Source organism: Ochotona curzoniae, unplaced genomic scaffold (assembly GCF_017591425.1).
Source record: "Ochotona curzoniae isolate NIBS_2020 unplaced genomic scaffold, NIBS_Ocur_1.0 scaffold_274, whole genome shotgun sequence".
NCBI lineage: Eukaryota > Metazoa > Chordata > Mammalia > Lagomorpha > Ochotonidae > Ochotona > Ochotona curzoniae.
The window spans coordinates 4,707,626-4,723,244 of NW_024467101.1; the positions used below are offsets into that span (position 1 = coordinate 4,707,626).

The 15,619-nt window shown below is 56.0% G+C and overlaps 2 protein-coding genes across 4 annotated transcripts; one reads left to right on the plus strand and one right to left on the minus strand.

Moving 5' to 3' along the window:
* The first annotated feature begins 10 nt into the window (after nt 1-10).
* On the plus strand, nt 11-6,176 carry MZT2B (mitotic spindle organizing protein 2B). 3 transcript variants are annotated; one of them, XM_041003811.1, is made up of 4 exons: nt 11-204; nt 339-475; nt 1,184-1,339; nt 5,937-6,176. In XM_041003811.1, the coding sequence occupies exons 1-4, from the start codon at nt 38-40 to the stop codon at nt 6,077-6,079; spliced, it is 603 nt and encodes a 200-aa protein (XP_040859745.1). In that variant the 5' UTR covers nt 11-37; the 3' UTR covers nt 6,080-6,176. The 3 variants fall into 3 exon arrangements, with proteins under 3 accessions (XP_040859745.1, XP_040859744.1, XP_040859746.1); XM_041003810.1 differs by lacking the exon at nt 1,184-1,339 and adding an exon at nt 4,583-4,711; XM_041003812.1 differs by lacking the exon at nt 1,184-1,339 and having other exon boundaries at nt 339-501; nt 5,948-6,176.
* Nucleotides 6,177-8,800: 2,624 nt separating this feature from the next.
* On the minus strand, nt 8,801-12,227 carry LOC121171971 (tubulin alpha-3 chain). Its single transcript, XM_041003718.1, has 4 exons — nt 12,005-12,227; nt 11,102-11,250; nt 10,175-10,855; nt 8,801-9,170 (listed from the first exon to the last, which is right to left on the minus strand). The coding sequence occupies exons 1-4, from the start codon at nt 12,123-12,125 to the stop codon at nt 8,874-8,876; spliced, it is 1,248 nt and encodes a 415-aa protein (XP_040859652.1). The 5' UTR covers nt 12,126-12,227; the 3' UTR covers nt 8,801-8,873.
* Nucleotides 12,228-15,619: the final 3,392 nt, after the last annotated feature.

Genomic DNA, 15,619 nt, shown 5'->3' on the forward strand with positions numbered 1-15,619 from the left:
GGCCTGAGCTCGGCCCCCGGCGCTCGCTGAGGCGCCGATGGCCGCGTCGGGCTCCGGCCCCGGCTCCGGGGCGACCCCCGGGCTGGAGGCGGCGACCCTGCAGAAGCTGGCGCTGCGGCGGAAGAAGGTGCTGAGCGCCGAGGAGATGGAGCTGTACGAGCTGGCGCAGGCGGCGGGCGCCGCCATCGACCCCGATGTGTTCAAGTGAGCGGTGACGAGGGCCTGTGTCGGTCTAGAAGAGCTCCCCCCGCCCCAGCTCGGGGGTCGTCGTCGGGATGTCTGGGTTGGGGAGAGGAGGGGAGGAGGCTCATGTCGCCACCGCCTTTTGTTCCCGCCAGGATCCTGGTGGACCTGCTGAACCTGAACGTGGCCCCCCTCGCCGTCTACCAAATGCTGAAGGCTATGTGTGCCGGGCAGAGGCTGGCCAGCGAGCCCCAGGACCCCCTGCCCACGTCAGGCTTGCCGGAGACCCGAGGTCAGAGCTGGGGCTCTGGTTCGCTTGCCCAGGCAGCGGCGGCGGCTGGATTGACTGGGGAGGAGGGTTGATCTTGGTCCTGAATGGTCAGGCTTGTCTGTTGGTCTTTTCCCAGGCCCATCTTTGCAAGGGCTGCACCTGCTGATCGGGTGGCTGGTGGCATAGTGGGAACCCTTTCCCCACAAGGTGGTCCATTCCAGATCATAGGGGTCATCTCCCCAGACACATGCTCACTAGCGTATGTTGCTGTTGCTGGACCTGCCTTTGGTCCCTGTCTTTGTGGCGGTAGCCAGCCCCTTGCCGGTAGCCAAAAAAGCCAGTTCCTACCCTAGGACTGCGGGTTCAGCATTCGCAGCCTCAGACTGCCCTGTGGCCCTGCCAGTGTTCCTCACCGCTACCATCCTGCCCTGAGGGGGCTGTGAGCAGATCTTGGGGACCTCAGAGGATGTCCTGGCAGAGCCCCTGGCTCCACCTCTCCTGATCAAGGGAGCAAGATCCTAGGCCAGCTCCCTGGATGGGAGTACCCAGACACCCACACAGGTGTTCTGAGGATGGGGTGGTGGGCAGGGGGCACTGGGGGGTGGGGCAGTGCCAAGGATGTGGGACTCCTGCCCACCTTGCCCCCACGTGAGAGCCACCCCCCGCCCACTTCGGTGCCCTCACTGACCCACGCTGTCTACTTTCTCTGTGTCTCTCTCCGACTTCCAGAGGCCTCCTTTCCCTCTGCCAGGAACAGTAGCCCCCCGGCAAGGCCCTCCTTTTCCTCGGCTCTGCTCCTCGGCCCAGCTGCCACGCCCTCACCTCTCTCTCCGGGGCCCCCTGCTTCCCTGCGGTTCTCTTGCTGCCTGTTCTCTCCTTTCGCAGGTCGCGTTTTACTGGCTTCTCTCCGGGTGGGTTGTGAGCTGCAAAGGGCTTGGAGACCTGGGGGCCACGGTTTCCTGGCTCAGGTTAATTGGAAGCATGGACCTGTAGAAATGTCTAGAATATGAGGTCGCAGCTGGCATCCGAGGGGCGGGACAAGCAGCTGACTCTGGGGTGAGGTTTGCCAACTGTACGGTGCCCCCTCCCAGAGAGGAAAACAGGCCCTAGGGGACTGAGGTAGGGGGGCCCTTAGAAGCTGTCCCCGTGTGAATGACACTGTGGATGATGGGGGCTGGAAACAGAGTCGTCCCCCCACCCTGCTCCTGTGCCCTTCCTGAGCTAGGGGTAGAAGGGACATCTTGGCATCACCAAGTATAGCCATGCTGGGCACCCAGATCGAGGGGAGGTGCAGAACCCCAGGGGACTCTCTGGTTGCCTCCACATGGTCCACCACCTCCACAGCTTGCATCTTTGTGCCCAGGAGAGTGGAGGCAGGGCCTGGTGCTGGGGGGTGGGGCTGCAGGCTGAGACAGAGTATAGTGGAATGTTCCTAGAACTCTCATCTCCCCAGGGGCTGCTGCTGCTAAGTCAGCAAGCCCAGGTGCCAGCAGCGCTCCGGGCACCATGGAGAGGTGACCACACTGTGAGTCCGGTCGACAGCACAGTGGCTCCATCAGCAACAACAGGAGGCTGTCCTACCTGTCTTCACAGCCACAGGAGGCCCCCACTGGGTGCAGGAAGCCAGAGTGGCCAGTAGAGGGCTGTAGTGCCAGCACCTTGGAGTGGCGGAAAGGGGGACTGGGACAAGCGAGGCAAACTTTTGCTTGGGTCCAGGCCATTGAGCGGGAAGCCAGGCTTGACCTGGCTGGGCTCAGAAGATGAGGGAGAGAGGGGTGGGGGCACAGCCAGGGGGAGCTGTGCTCAGGAGGAAGCCCCAAGCATCGGAGCAGGACGATGGGGACCAGTGGCAGCACCCAATCCTGCTCCAAGTGCATTAGGGAGTCCAGGGGACACAGGACACGGTGGCTCCAGCGAGGTGCCCAGTGCAGGCCGAGGAGTCCAAGTGGAGAACCAGGTGGTCATGAGGGAGGAGGGAACAGGAGACATCTCTGAGACCTGTGTGTGTCCCTGCATGGGCCGCACAGACCTGGTGGCAGAATCCACGCATGTGTAGACACTAGCAAAGCAGATGGAGCGCCCAGTGAATTGCTGACACCCCGATTTCCTGTCGAGGCAACACTTCCCCTTCAGGGTCCACACTCTCAGATGGCAAGCGCTGTGTATCCACCCACATTGCCCAGGGACTTCAGTTTAATGACTGCGAGGCCAAGGGCTGCTAACCATCCATATACCTGACTCCCGGAACGTGGCAGGCCGGAGCAGGAAGCTGGAGTCAGGAGCCAGAAGCCTGTATCAAACCTGGGGGTGGCGCATCCCGATATTTGAACCACCAGGTCAATTTATAATTAAAAAAATTTATTTTTGTTTGCCAAGCAAACGCGCACCAAGAGGTCTTCCATCTGCTGGCTTACTCCCCCAGATGGCCGCAGTGGCTGAGGCTGGGCCAGGCTGAACCCAGGAGCTCCATGCCGTCTTCCGCTGCTTTTCCAAGTGCCTTAGCAGGGAATCTAAGTGGAGCAGCCAAGAGTCCAGCCAGAGGCCACTGTGGCAATGCTGGCATGGCAGGTGCTGACTTAAACCCGCTGCACCGTACTACTAGCCCTACTTTTTTTTATTCAAAGGTAGAATTAGAGATCTTTCCTTTGTGGGCTCATTCCCTCCAAATGACTGCAACAGCTGCATCTCTCATATGAGTGGCAGGGGCCCAAACAAGCCCCAGGAGCCTTAGTGGAAACACTGGAAAATGGTTGTTATGCTCTTACACATGAGGAGATTGTGACCCAAACAAGCTTGTGTGTGTTCAGTTCACAGTTGTTATTTTCTGTCTGCTTCCAATCCACAGTGGGATGCACAGGTGCGTGTCGGCCCCCTTGGCTCACACACTTCATTGGCTGTTTCCATTCCGTGTGTAGTTCAGGTTGTATCCTGTGGGGGCAGCACAGCCATTCCCACTGTGACGTTCCCTGGGCAAACCACCCCCCACTCCGCAGTGAGCGTGTGGTGCATTGCAGGGGAGGTTTGGTGGGGAGGGGGGAAACACAGACCTCCAGACCCTTGCCCCCTAAAGTGTCAGCTTGGAGCACCCTGTGTGCGTCCTGTTGGATGTGCACCTGTTGTTGCTTAGTCTGTGTTCTGGAAGCCTCAATGAGGCTCTGGTTACCACACCAACCAGGCCCTGCCTGCTAGGCTTGAAAACTGCACTATACCAGGGCACTGGACTGTCTCCCCTACCACCACTACCGCCAGATCTGTGCTCCCCCCGATCTCTGGGGGTGGCCCGCTGTGTTGCCACCAGTGTGCCAGGCGCCTGGCCAGGGCTCCTGGAGCAGGTCCTGTTAGGGTGTCTTTGTCCTTCCGTAATATCAAGTGATCGCCTCAAGGTGGCGCTCCCGCACCAAAAGAGAAAGAGGGCGGCACTGGGAAACACCCAAGCTCTCATCCTAGCACGCCCTTGGTGTTCCACTCCCAGGCCTTGCTGAGTTTCAGTGGGGCTCTCCTAGGCTGTACCCAGGATGGAACAGGGGGCTGGTGGCAGGAAGGAACACATCCTGGCAAGCCATGGAAGCCACTTGAGGATGACGCAAAGCCCAACAGCTGCCCCATTGCTTGCAGGAGGAGAGGGAGACACAGACCTGTGTGGGCAGCCAAGCAGGCTGGCTACAGGCTAGCCTGGCGTGCCTGTGGAAGACATTGCAGGGTGACCAGAACCAGCCACACACAGAAGGGGCCCATGCCCACTAAGACCTGTGGACCAGAATCATGGTGGCAGTTGGTCTCAGAGGAAATGGGGTGATGGTTGGCCCACCTGTATCTGTCTGTGTCACTGGTAAATATGTGAAGCACTTGGTGGGAGCAAGGCAGAGAAAAACCTTAGGAAGCCAAGAGATGGCACCACTGTTAACTGCCTACCCCAGCCCCAGCAGCAGATTCCCTCATACCCTGAGCAGGAACTTTCCAGAAGTTCTCGTAAGGAATCCTAGGAGGCCGGTGGCAGAGCTGGGACCAGGGTTTCTGAGCTGCAGTTGCCTCTGCTTGCTGCAGGTGACAGGTGGCGTCAAGGACCCCGAGGGCACCCCCTCGGAGGGGCAGCTTTTTGCTCCAAGGACTCACAATTCCCCATTGCAGGCCATTTGATTAAGCTTGATGAGGAGGCCGGGGAAGCACGGGGATCGAAGGTCCGAGCCCACGGCTGGAGTCACCCCAAAAGTGGCAGCAGGGGAGTTCCCGAAGGGGACAGCCCCAAACTGTCCCGAGGTGAGGCCTGTTGGGATTCCGGAGAAGGACATGCTGGGTGCTGGAGTGGCCCTAGATGCCAACGAAAGGCGCTTCCCTGCAGGCGGGCTGCAAGCATGAGGTTGAAGGAGTTCGCGGGCTGACTTTGACATGCTTAGCCACTTTTGTGTTTCATTTTTTTTTTCCTTGCCTAACCAAGTTTCTCAGTAGTCTGCAATCCACAGGCAAGCTCTGGCTGCAGCGGGGAGCTGGGCTGGGTCAAAAGCAGGTGTAGAGAACTGGGAAGCCCTGCCCTGTGGCCCAAGCAGGGAACTCGGGCTGAGGCACTCCACGTGGGACAGTGCTGCCAAGCATGTCTTGTCCACTGGAGTTCCGAGTCTTGCTGATGCTGTTGATACCTTGAGCCTGGTAGCCAGTTCTTTCAAGTGGGCAGGGGGTAGAGTGGCCATTAGGCCTGGGGACCAAGTTACTGCTAGTTCATTAAACATCTGCACCTGAGTTCAAGCCCTGGCTCCAGCTCCCGGTCCTAGCTCCCCTGCTCACGTAGTCCCTGGGAGGCAGCACTCAAGGGCTCGCGTCAGTTTGACGTGCCACCCACATGGGAGGCCTGCCTTCTACTCCGGGCCCATGGCTTTAGTCGCACCCCAGCTTCTGCAGGCATCTGGGGAAATGAACCAGCAGGTGGCAGCTCTCCATCCCTCAAATCATCAGTGCATAAAGTCAGCAAGGAAGTTAGTGGTCCGAGCAGAGCTGCAGCCATGATGAGTCAGGTGGCCCTGCACCAGCAGCTTTATCTGAGGGTGGGTGACTGCAGAGGTTGGAAGGAAGGTTCCATTCAGTAGTGAAAGTGGGTCACTAATGCCCAGAGCAAGAGTCTGGACCACTGTGCAAACGCTTACCTCTGCTCTTGCTACGTGCCCTGCCTGGCTGGAGACTGACAGAAGCAGCTGGGATGGGTGCGGCCAATGCTGTGGGCTGGAAGCAGTACACTGCATGGGGCGGGGCTGGAGGCACAGAATGACTGATGGGCTGGACTTGCTGCCTTACACCAGCCAGGCTCAACTTCACTCCACCCCTTGACTCACGCCTGTCCCCTTGGTCACGGGCCTCCCTGGGATGTGCTGGACCAAGCAGTCCCTTGAACCAAAGCCGTGCACGGGGCATAGGGGACGCACGTTGGTGGGTGTGCTGTAACCGTGCAGGGGGCATGCCTGGTCCTGACAGGTTAACACTGTCTCCCCCACAGGGAGAAACAAGGGCAGCGCCACGGTCCTGGCAGAACGCAGCAGCCGCGATGGATCCAGCCAGAGGCTGCCCCGCCAGCCCAGCGCCAGCAGGCTGCCCAAGGGGGCTGCGCCTGCCAAGAGTCCAACTCGGAGCAACTCCTAGGACGGGAATGGCGACATGGCAGCAGCACGCCAACCTGCGCGGGTCCTCCACCCACCCCTCCTGGCACAGCTAAGGCTGTTTCCTCCAGTTGAAATTCTGAAATGAAAACTTGTGCAGAGCTGAGGGCTGGGGGTAGCAGGCAAGCTGCAGCTCTAATGTGCACTCTCAGGTTTTAAATGTTTCAAAGTGGGCCTGGCAGGATGGCTCAATGGCTAAATACCCACCCGGTACATGCCAGGATCCCATTTGGACACTAGTTCATGTCCCGGTAGGCCTGCTTCCCTTCCTGCTCCCTGCCTGTGACCTGGGAAAGTAGTTGAGGATGGTGCAAAGCCTTGGGACCCTGCACCCACATTGGACACCCAGAAGAAGCGCCTGGTTTTGGATCGGCACAGCTCCAGCTGTTGCAACCACTTGGAGAATGAAGCAGCAGATGGAAGATCTTTCTCGTCTCTGTATATCTACCTTTCCAATAAAAACTAATCCTCAAGCCGTAGAGTTCTGTTGTGAGGTCTGAGAGAGAAGATGCATCTTGTTGGGCCTTCCCTAGAAACTCCTTCTGTGACCCGATTGACCTCTCCTCCCTGCAGAGACACCCACATGGCCTAGAGCTGGACCGAGAACCCCAGCTGTCCAGCCATCACTGCTAGGGCCAAGGCCATGCTGGAAACTGCCTGCACACTGTGATGTGGGATAAAGGCCTATTAACCACTGGGCCAAACGTCCACTGCCACACCTCACACACACCACAACCACTACGCCCATGCAATAGTGACTCCCAGAGGCAGAGTTGTCTACCAGCCACTGGTCCACTCCCCGCCCCTCCCATGCCTGCAGCAGCTGGGTGTGAACCAGGCTGAAGGCAGGAACTCCATCCCAATCTCCCACAGAGGCGGCTGAAGTGCAAGTGCTTGGGCCATCCCTCCAGCACTTCCTTAGGCACGTTATTGTGCAGCTGGTTCAAAAACAGAACACAGGGACTACAACCAGTGCTCCAGTCTGGAATGCTGGGCTCATGGGTGGCAGCTTGACCTGCCTCCCAGCACCCCACCTGGAATCCACACTGTGTCTATATCTGCTCCCGCTGTAAGAGTCGACCAAAGCTTATCCAGCGCTATCACGGTGCATCTGTCACATGTCCAACATGGGGGAAGCGCTGAGCTAAAGCTTGGGTCTCAGGTCACACACCCCAACGAACACAGGTTTCCTCTGCTGTCACTCCCCTTACCTTGCAGGCATCCCGAGACCACGCTCGCCTCTGGGGATCAGGGGCGCTGAGCCAGGGTGCTGGTGCACACACTGTCTGCTGGGCCCTTAGGGATAAACTGTCCAACACCTTGTTTAGGAAATATTTTAAGGGCCCAGCGGCGTGGCCTAGCAGCCAAAGTCCTCGCCTTGAATGTGCCAGGATCCCATATGGGTGCCGGTTCTAATCCTGGCAGCTCCACTTCCCATCCAGCTCCCTGCTTGTGGCCTGGGAAAACAGTCAAGGACGGCCCAAAGTTTTGGGACCCTGCACCCGCGTGGGAGACCCGGAAGTTCCTGGCTCCTGGCTTCGGATTGGCATAGCATCGGCCGTTGCGCTCACTTGGGGAGTGAATCATCAGATGGAAGATCTTCCTCTCTATCTCTCCTCCTCTCTATATTTCTGACTTTCCAATAAATAAAAATAAATCTTAAAAAAAAAAAAAGGGAAACATTTTGAGAAACAGGCCAAAGCAGAGGAAAATACCTTTTCCCTCAAATGGCCTTAACACTCAAGGGGGGGGGAGGGGGCAGATGAAGCCAGCAGCTTTATCCAGGCCTCCCGTGTGTGTGCGAGGGCACAAAGCACTTAGGGGCTGTACCCCACTGCTTTCCCAGGCACGTTAGCAGGGAGCTGGATCACAAGTGAAGTAGCTGGGATTCGGAACCAGTATTCTGATAACGGGATACCAGCATTGCAAGGAGTAGCTTATTCCACAACGCTGGACACATACACTGCCCACCCCTCCACCCCAATTTTTAAGAATGACTGACTTCAAAGACAAAATGACATGAGAAAATGCCTCCATCTTCATTCTCCATTTGACCACAACAGCCAGGGCTGGCAAGGACAAGCTCAGGAGCCTGCAACCCCATCATGTCTTCTCAAGGTGTGACAGGGCCCCAGGGCCTTGGGCTGTGACCCACTCTTCCCAGGTGCACCAGCAGGGAGTTGGATGGGAAGCACGGCAGCTGAGGCTAGATCCAGCACTCCAACATGGGGCACCAGGGTTGCTAGGGACTGCTTAACCAGCCACCAGGCCTTTCACACAGTTAACACGCATCATTTTCAGTACTGTTGCTACTCCAGGGGCCACTGGTGGTGGGTGGGGGCACTGCTTCCAGGAGCCCGTGGAGCAGGAAGGTCACAGTGGGTGCTGTGGCCATGAATACCAAGCAGAATCCACTAACAACCTTCCCCGCACCTATCCACCCCAAAAATGTCCTTGCCCAAGGTATCTGACCCCACCATTCCAGAGCCCCGTTGGACCCCTATCAGCCAGACCTCAGATGAGATCCGGTCCCAGCCAGAGAAGCACCCCGACATCATTAATTCTACGGGGAGAAAAATCTGTCTTCCGGAAATGTCATAAACTTGCCAATTTGATTTTAACATGCTCAACATTTCAACTCACTCCAAAAGTCGAATCTATCGCCTAGGACCCTAAGCACTCACATACAGACACAGGCTTCGGTTGATACAGAAACTTTAATTGTAAGGGAAGAGGCAGCCTTCTGGCAGGGGGAGCAGGAGAGGAGCCTGCTCCTCTCAGTACTCCTCCCCTTCCTCGGCCTCAGCCTCCACCGAATCCACGCCCACTTCCTCATAATCCTTCTCCAGAGCCGCCAGGTCCTCCCGGGCCTCCGAGAACTCCCCTTCCTCCATGCCCTCGCCCACGTACCAGTGCACGAAGGCCCGCTTGGCGTACATGAGGTCGAACTTGTGGTCCAGGCGGGCCCAGGCCTCGGCGATGGCCGTGGTGTTGCTCAGCATGCACACGGCCCGCTGCACCTTGGCCAGGTCACCGCCGGGCACCACGGTCGGGGGCTGGTAGTTAATGCCCACCTGCCAGACAAAGGGGAGACAACAACGTGAGGCTCTAACCAGGCAACAGAGACAAGCCCAAGTCTGTGCCGTCCCAGGACAGGCAGGACAGACGGCAGAGGGCTGCAGAGTGCAGCAAGGGGCCCAGCGTGTCCCATCACCAGAGAACAGGACACACATGCTGTGCTCAACGCTAGGATCATCCACTCACTCACACGTACAGAAAGGAGCGGCCAGCCACTTCCGTCCCGCAGAACCACAAGGACTTTCCACGGATTCACACACTAGCACAGGATGTGTGATGTCTTTCTAGCTGCTGCTCTAAGTGGGAGAGAGTCGCAGCAGGTGTAGAAATGGACAGATTTAAGCTGACACACACGATCCGGTGCAGTGGCCTACGGCTTAAAGCCCTCACCTTGCACACGCCAGGATCCCATAGGGGCGCCAGTTCTAACTCCAACTGCCACACTTCCCTTCCAGCTCCCTGCTTGTGGCCTGGGAAAGCAGTGGAGGACTGGCCAAAGCTTTGGGACCCTGCACCCACGTGGGAGACCCAGAAGAAGCACAGGGCTGCTGGCTTCAGACCAGCTCAGCTCTGGCCATGGCTGCCACGTGGGAAGTAAATCATTGGACAGGAGATCTTCCTCTTTGTCTCTGTCTCTCTGACTTTCTAATTAAATAAATACATTTTAAAAGGAAAAACTTATACACACACCACAGGAGGTTCTGACAACCCGACAAATGGAACCTGTGTTTCTCACAGTGACACTATTACCCAGAAAGTGACCCCAAAAATTCCTCAGCTAGCAGTCTATCCTGTTTAAAGTCTGACCACAAACATTGTGAGGCTCAGAAAGTACGAGGGACAGACATCACACAATCGCTCTGAATCCACCAAGCTATGACCCACGCCTGGCCATGACGCACAACGCCAGTGTCCCCCCAGGGGCACGGGCACGGGGAAGCTCTCTTCCCAACCTGCCGCCCCCTGACCAGGATGACCGCTCACTGTCTCCCAGGCCTACCTTAAACCCAGTCGGGCACCAGTCCACAAACTGGATGGTGCGCTTGGTCTTGATGGTGGCGATGGCCGCGTTGACGTCTTTGGGGACCACGTCACCCCGGTACAACATGCAGCAGGCCATGTACTTGCCGTGGCGAGGGTCACACTTGACCATCTGGTTGGCTGGCTCGAAGCAGGCGTTGGTGATCTCGGCCACAGACAGCTGCTCGTGGTAGGCCTTCTCCGCCGAGATGACCGGGGCGTAGGTGGCCAGAGGGAAGTGGATGCGGGGGTAGGGCACCAGGTTGGTCTGGAACTCCGTCAGGTCCACGTTCAGGGCCCCATCGAAGCGCAGGGAGGCTGTGATGGATGACACGATCTGCCCGATCAGCCGGTTGAGGTTGGTGTACGTGGGACGCTCGATGTCCAGGTTGCGTCGGCAGATGTCATAGATGGCCTCGTTGTCCACCATGAAGGCGCAGTCCGAGTGCTCCAGGGTCGTGTGGGTGGTCAGGATGGAGTTGTAGGGCTCCACCACGGCCGTGGAGACCTGGGGCGCCGGGTAGATGGCAAACTCCAGCTTGGACTTCTTGCCGTAGTCCACTGACAGCCGCTCCATGAGCAGGGACGCGAAGCCGGAGCCGGTGCCGCCCCCAAAGCTGTGGAAGATGAGGAAGCCTTGCAGGCCCGTGCACAGGTCCGCCTGAGGAAAAGCAGACAGTGTGAGCCACATCCAACCTGCCGCTGGCCCCGCTCACGTCCCGTGGCCCCTATGACTTGACGCAGACTCAGGGTGGCCACATGGCAACTAAGCAGAGCACACGATGAGGACCCACGGGTGCAGTGCAACACCCACCTTAGGGTGAGACCTCTGCAGACTCGGGCCTGCTCCTGCTCCCGCCCCTCCCAGGCTAAGGCTGTGCAGGGTGGGGTGAGGGCATCCCCTTACCAGCTTGCGGATGCGATCCAGGACCAGGTCGACGATCTCCTTGCCGATGGTGTAATGGCCCCTGGCGTAGTTGTTGGCCGCGTCCTCCTTCCCGGTGATCAGCTGCTCCGGGTGGAAGAGCTGCCTGTACGTGCCCGTGCGCACTTCATCTGCAGAGAGACCCGGGCGTGTGAGGCTCCCGACACGGATGCCTCCCGCACCAGTGGCACCCTGCGGCTCCACGAGGGAGGCACATGCTGCTGTCACCTGGGGGCAGGTGTTTTTGGGCAATGTCTTCCACGTACAAACCATAGACCACACCCCAGGCCGTGGATCTTGGCAGGTGAGTCACTCACCAACTAGCACCAGCGCCCTGATCCTGGGGAGGAACTGATGCACCTCTCACCCCCTCACACGGGGACCCATTTCTTCTTGCCTACCTCCACTTACATCAAGGGGAGCATTTCAACTCCCTCAGCAACTGGGCAGTGCCAGGGCCAGTGTGATGGGCAGGGCCACTCCTAAGCTGACAGGTGAGCCTGCCATCTCCTGAGACACTCCTCTCACCCTGCAGCTCTCCTTGCCTACCACTGCCAGCCTGGAGCACCCGAGTGAATGCTCCACCCTGATCTCCTTCTGTGGAAGATGTGGCTCAAGACCCTCGTGTGCAACGTTCAACCACAGAACCAGCTCGCACGGGCTGCACAGAGGCCGCCTGACCACGGCCCGGGCAGCCCCAGGCAGATCTCTCGCTGCCATGGTAGGGCTGTGTCACCAGGAGGCTGAGTCGCACACTCACAGACATGCACATGTGTGCCTTCTGGTTTCTCACTTAACCATCACATGAACTTGTACTTCAGGACTCTGCTGTGGAGTAGGGGGGCCACGCTGGGAGCTCCCACCCTCCCGTGCCCCAGCACCTACCCACCACGGTGGGCTCTAGGTCCACAAACACTGCTCTGGGCACGTGTTTGCCCGCCCCCGTCTCACTGAAGAACGTGTTGAATGAGTCATCGCCGCCCCCGATGGTTTTGTCGCTTGGCATCTGGCCGTCGGGCTGAATTCCATGTTCAAGGCAGTACAGTTCCCAGCAGGCATTGCCGATCTGGACCCCTGCCTGCCCCACGTGGATAGAGATACACTCGCGCTGGGAACCAGAACAGAAACGGAGAACTTATTCATGGTCAAGGCAAGGTGCAACCACATGGCATGTAAAACACTAATTTAATATTTCTTTAGTGCCTTTCTACCTCGGACTCTCCACTTCCCTGTACCAATGGGAACACTAGCTTGCTCTAACCCGCCCTAGCTAAAGTGCCATTTAGCCCTAGAATATAATTGTATTTTACAACACAAAATTACATGATTTTAATACTTGGTGGCCATAGAATCTCAAGAATGAACTTCCAGGGCCAGCACTGTGACACAGCCAGTAAAGCTCCTGCCCGTGAGCTAGTATGCCACCTAGTTTGTGTCCCAGCTGCTTCACTTTTGACCTACCTCCCTGCTAATTATTAAGCCTGGGAAAGGCAGTGGAAGGTCCTCTGCCACCCACATGAGACCCAGATGAAGTTCTCAACTGCTTTCCCAGGCCTCAAGTATGGCGCTGGATGGGAAACAGGACTGCCGGGATTAGAACTGGTGCCCACATGGGATCCTGGTGTGTTCAAGATGAGGTCTTTAGCTGCTAGGCTACCACGTCAGGTCTGAAACTATTTAAAGATTTATTTTTATCTATTTGAAAGGCAGAGAGACAGACAGAAAGGGAGAGACAAAGACCTTCCACCCACTGTTTCACTCCACAAATAGCTGCAGTGGCTGGAGCTGAGCTGATTCGAAGCCAGGAGGCAGGAGCTCCAGCCTAGTTTCCCACATGCGTGGCCAGGGCCTAAGTCTTGACCCGTTATTTTCTGCTGGCTTCCCAGCGGAATGAGCAGAGAACTGGATATGGGATGCTCATGTTATTAGTGGCAGCTTGGCCCTTTGCACCATGTTGGCCCCCCAAAGGAACCTCCCCAGTGCAAAGGAATTCATCTGTAGAAATCCCCCGATTCCTTCCCCTATAAAATGGGGTGAGTCTTGTGTGATGGCTCAACTGGCTAACCCTCCCCTTGCAACTGCCCCACTTCCCTTCCTGCTCCCTGCTTGTGGCCTGGGAAAGCAGTCGAGGACGGCCCAAAGCCTTGGGATCCTGCGCTCACATGGAAGACCCTGAAAAAGCTACTGCCTCCTGGGTTTGGATCAGCTCAGCTATAGCTGCTATAGCTACTTGGGGAGTGAACCAGCAAATGCAAGATATTTCTGTCTTTCCTTTATATATATATATATACACCAATGTACACATTCATGAAAATTATTCTTTACTTTCATGATAGAGCTTTGCTAATGACCATACTTGGCCTTACACTGGCTCACTCCCCAGTGTCCAGGGCAGGGAGCTCAACCCAGGCCACCCATGTGGATGACAAGAATCCAGTCATGTGTCCTCCCTGTTCGCATTAGCAGGAATCTGCATTCTGTCCCCAGAGTTGGGTAGGGAACTTTTGTTCTTTTGTGTGACATCAGCTTCCTCACACCCCCCAGGTTACACTTCATTACTAAGCTTTAATTTAGCGGCGTCCATTTGCCACCACAGTGGTTAAGCTGCTATTTGCTGCTTGGGGTGCCCATATGCCTTTACCAGAGTTCCCAGAATGAAGCCCAGCTACACTCCATGCCCTGGGAGGCTACAGGTGGTCGCTCAGGCACCTGGGTCCCCTGCTGCTCATGTGGCAGGCAGTCCCAGACCACTTAGGTGTGGCCTGCCCTAATCCTGGCTGTCGGGAACTTGGGGGAGCAAACAAACAGATGGAACATTCCTTTTTTTTCTTTCTCCCTGCTTTTCAAATAAAATAAAAGTTAATATTTTTTTTTTCAAAATTTGAAACTTCCTCTATGCCCTTTTCAAACTCCAGAACAAACTCTCCCATTTTTTGGCAGCTGGCCTTATTCCAGATTTACCAAGCATCCCTTCCTGTGCTTTCCCTAACTCTACCTTACAACAAAGCCCTGTCTCTCCACACCCGTGAACCTTCCCCTCAAGGATCTCCTGCCCAGACATGCTGCTTGCTCAGTGGGCTCTTGGAGCATCACTAACCCTTCTGCCTGAGTTCTCTGCTCTGAAGGCCACGATAAAGCTGTTGGTGACGTGGCATCAGTCATGACAGTGGTATCACTCCCCCTCCCATGTACTCAGAGTGAAAAGTAAGTTTGATTCATGCATCTCTTTGATGAAGTGACCAGAGATTACTCTCAAAATATGAGAAAGACACATGAAGCTCTTGCGCACACAGTGACTACACAATGGATCCTTTAAATAATATTTTTTTAATTGAATTTTTTTTAAGAAGCCAGTACAATGGCTGAACTGGCTAATTTTCCTCCCACGAGTGCTAACATCCCATATGGATGCCAGTTCATGTCCTGGCTGCTCCAGTTCCCTGCTTGTGGCCTGGGAAAGCAGCAGAGGATGACCCAAAACCTGGGTCCCTGCACCTGCATGTTAGACCTGGAGGAGGTTGGTGGCTTCAGATCAGCTCAGCTTCACCCATTGTAGCCATTTGGAGAGTAAACCAGCAGATGGAAGATCTTTCCTTCTCTCTTTTCTTTCCCACAAATAAATAAATAACTAAATAAATAAAAATAAAAATTCAACAAAAACTCTGCAAGGCAGAGTTACACAGAGACAGGCAGGCAGAGAGATCTTCTATTCATTGGCTCACGTCTCAAATGGTTGCAAGGGCTGCAGCTGGGAAAGTCTGAAGCCAGGAGCCAGGAACTTCTTCCAGAGTCTCCTACGTGAATATTAAGGGTCTAAGCACTTTGGTCATCTTACGCTTTCCCAAGCGCATTGCTAGGAAGTTAGATCAGAAGCAGAGCAGCCAGGACTCAAACTGAGATGCTGGGAAAGTCTGAAGCCAGGAGCCAGGAACTTCTTCCAGAGTCTCCTACGTGAATATTAAGGGTCTAAGCACTTTGGTCATCTTACGCTTTCCCAAGCGCATTGCTAGGAAGTTAGATCAGAAGAAGAGCAGCCAGGACTCAAATCTGAGATGCTGGTGCTGTAGGCGGTGGCTTAACTGGCTATACCACCACGTCAGCCCTTGGTAAGATTATCTCTTTGAATCAGTTCCAACGTCCACCAAAATGAGAGGCCAACTGGCATCCTAGATGGATACTGGCTCATATTCTTGTTGCTCAACTTCCAATCCAGCTCCTTGCTGGTGGCTTGGGAAAGCCAGTAGAAAATGGTTCATACATGCACCCCTGCCACCTCCGTAGGAGACCCAGATGAAGTTCTGGACTCCTGGCTTCAGTCCGGCTTAAGCCCTGGCCGACCACTGCAGCTATTTGGGGAGTGAACCAATGGATGGAAGAACTCTCTATGGCTTTCCAAATATATCAATAGATCTTACTGGGCACTGGGACCCAATGCGGTTCATCAGAAAACACACTGCTACGACTGTTTTGAGTTGCAAGCTAAAGTAGCCACTTTTGTTC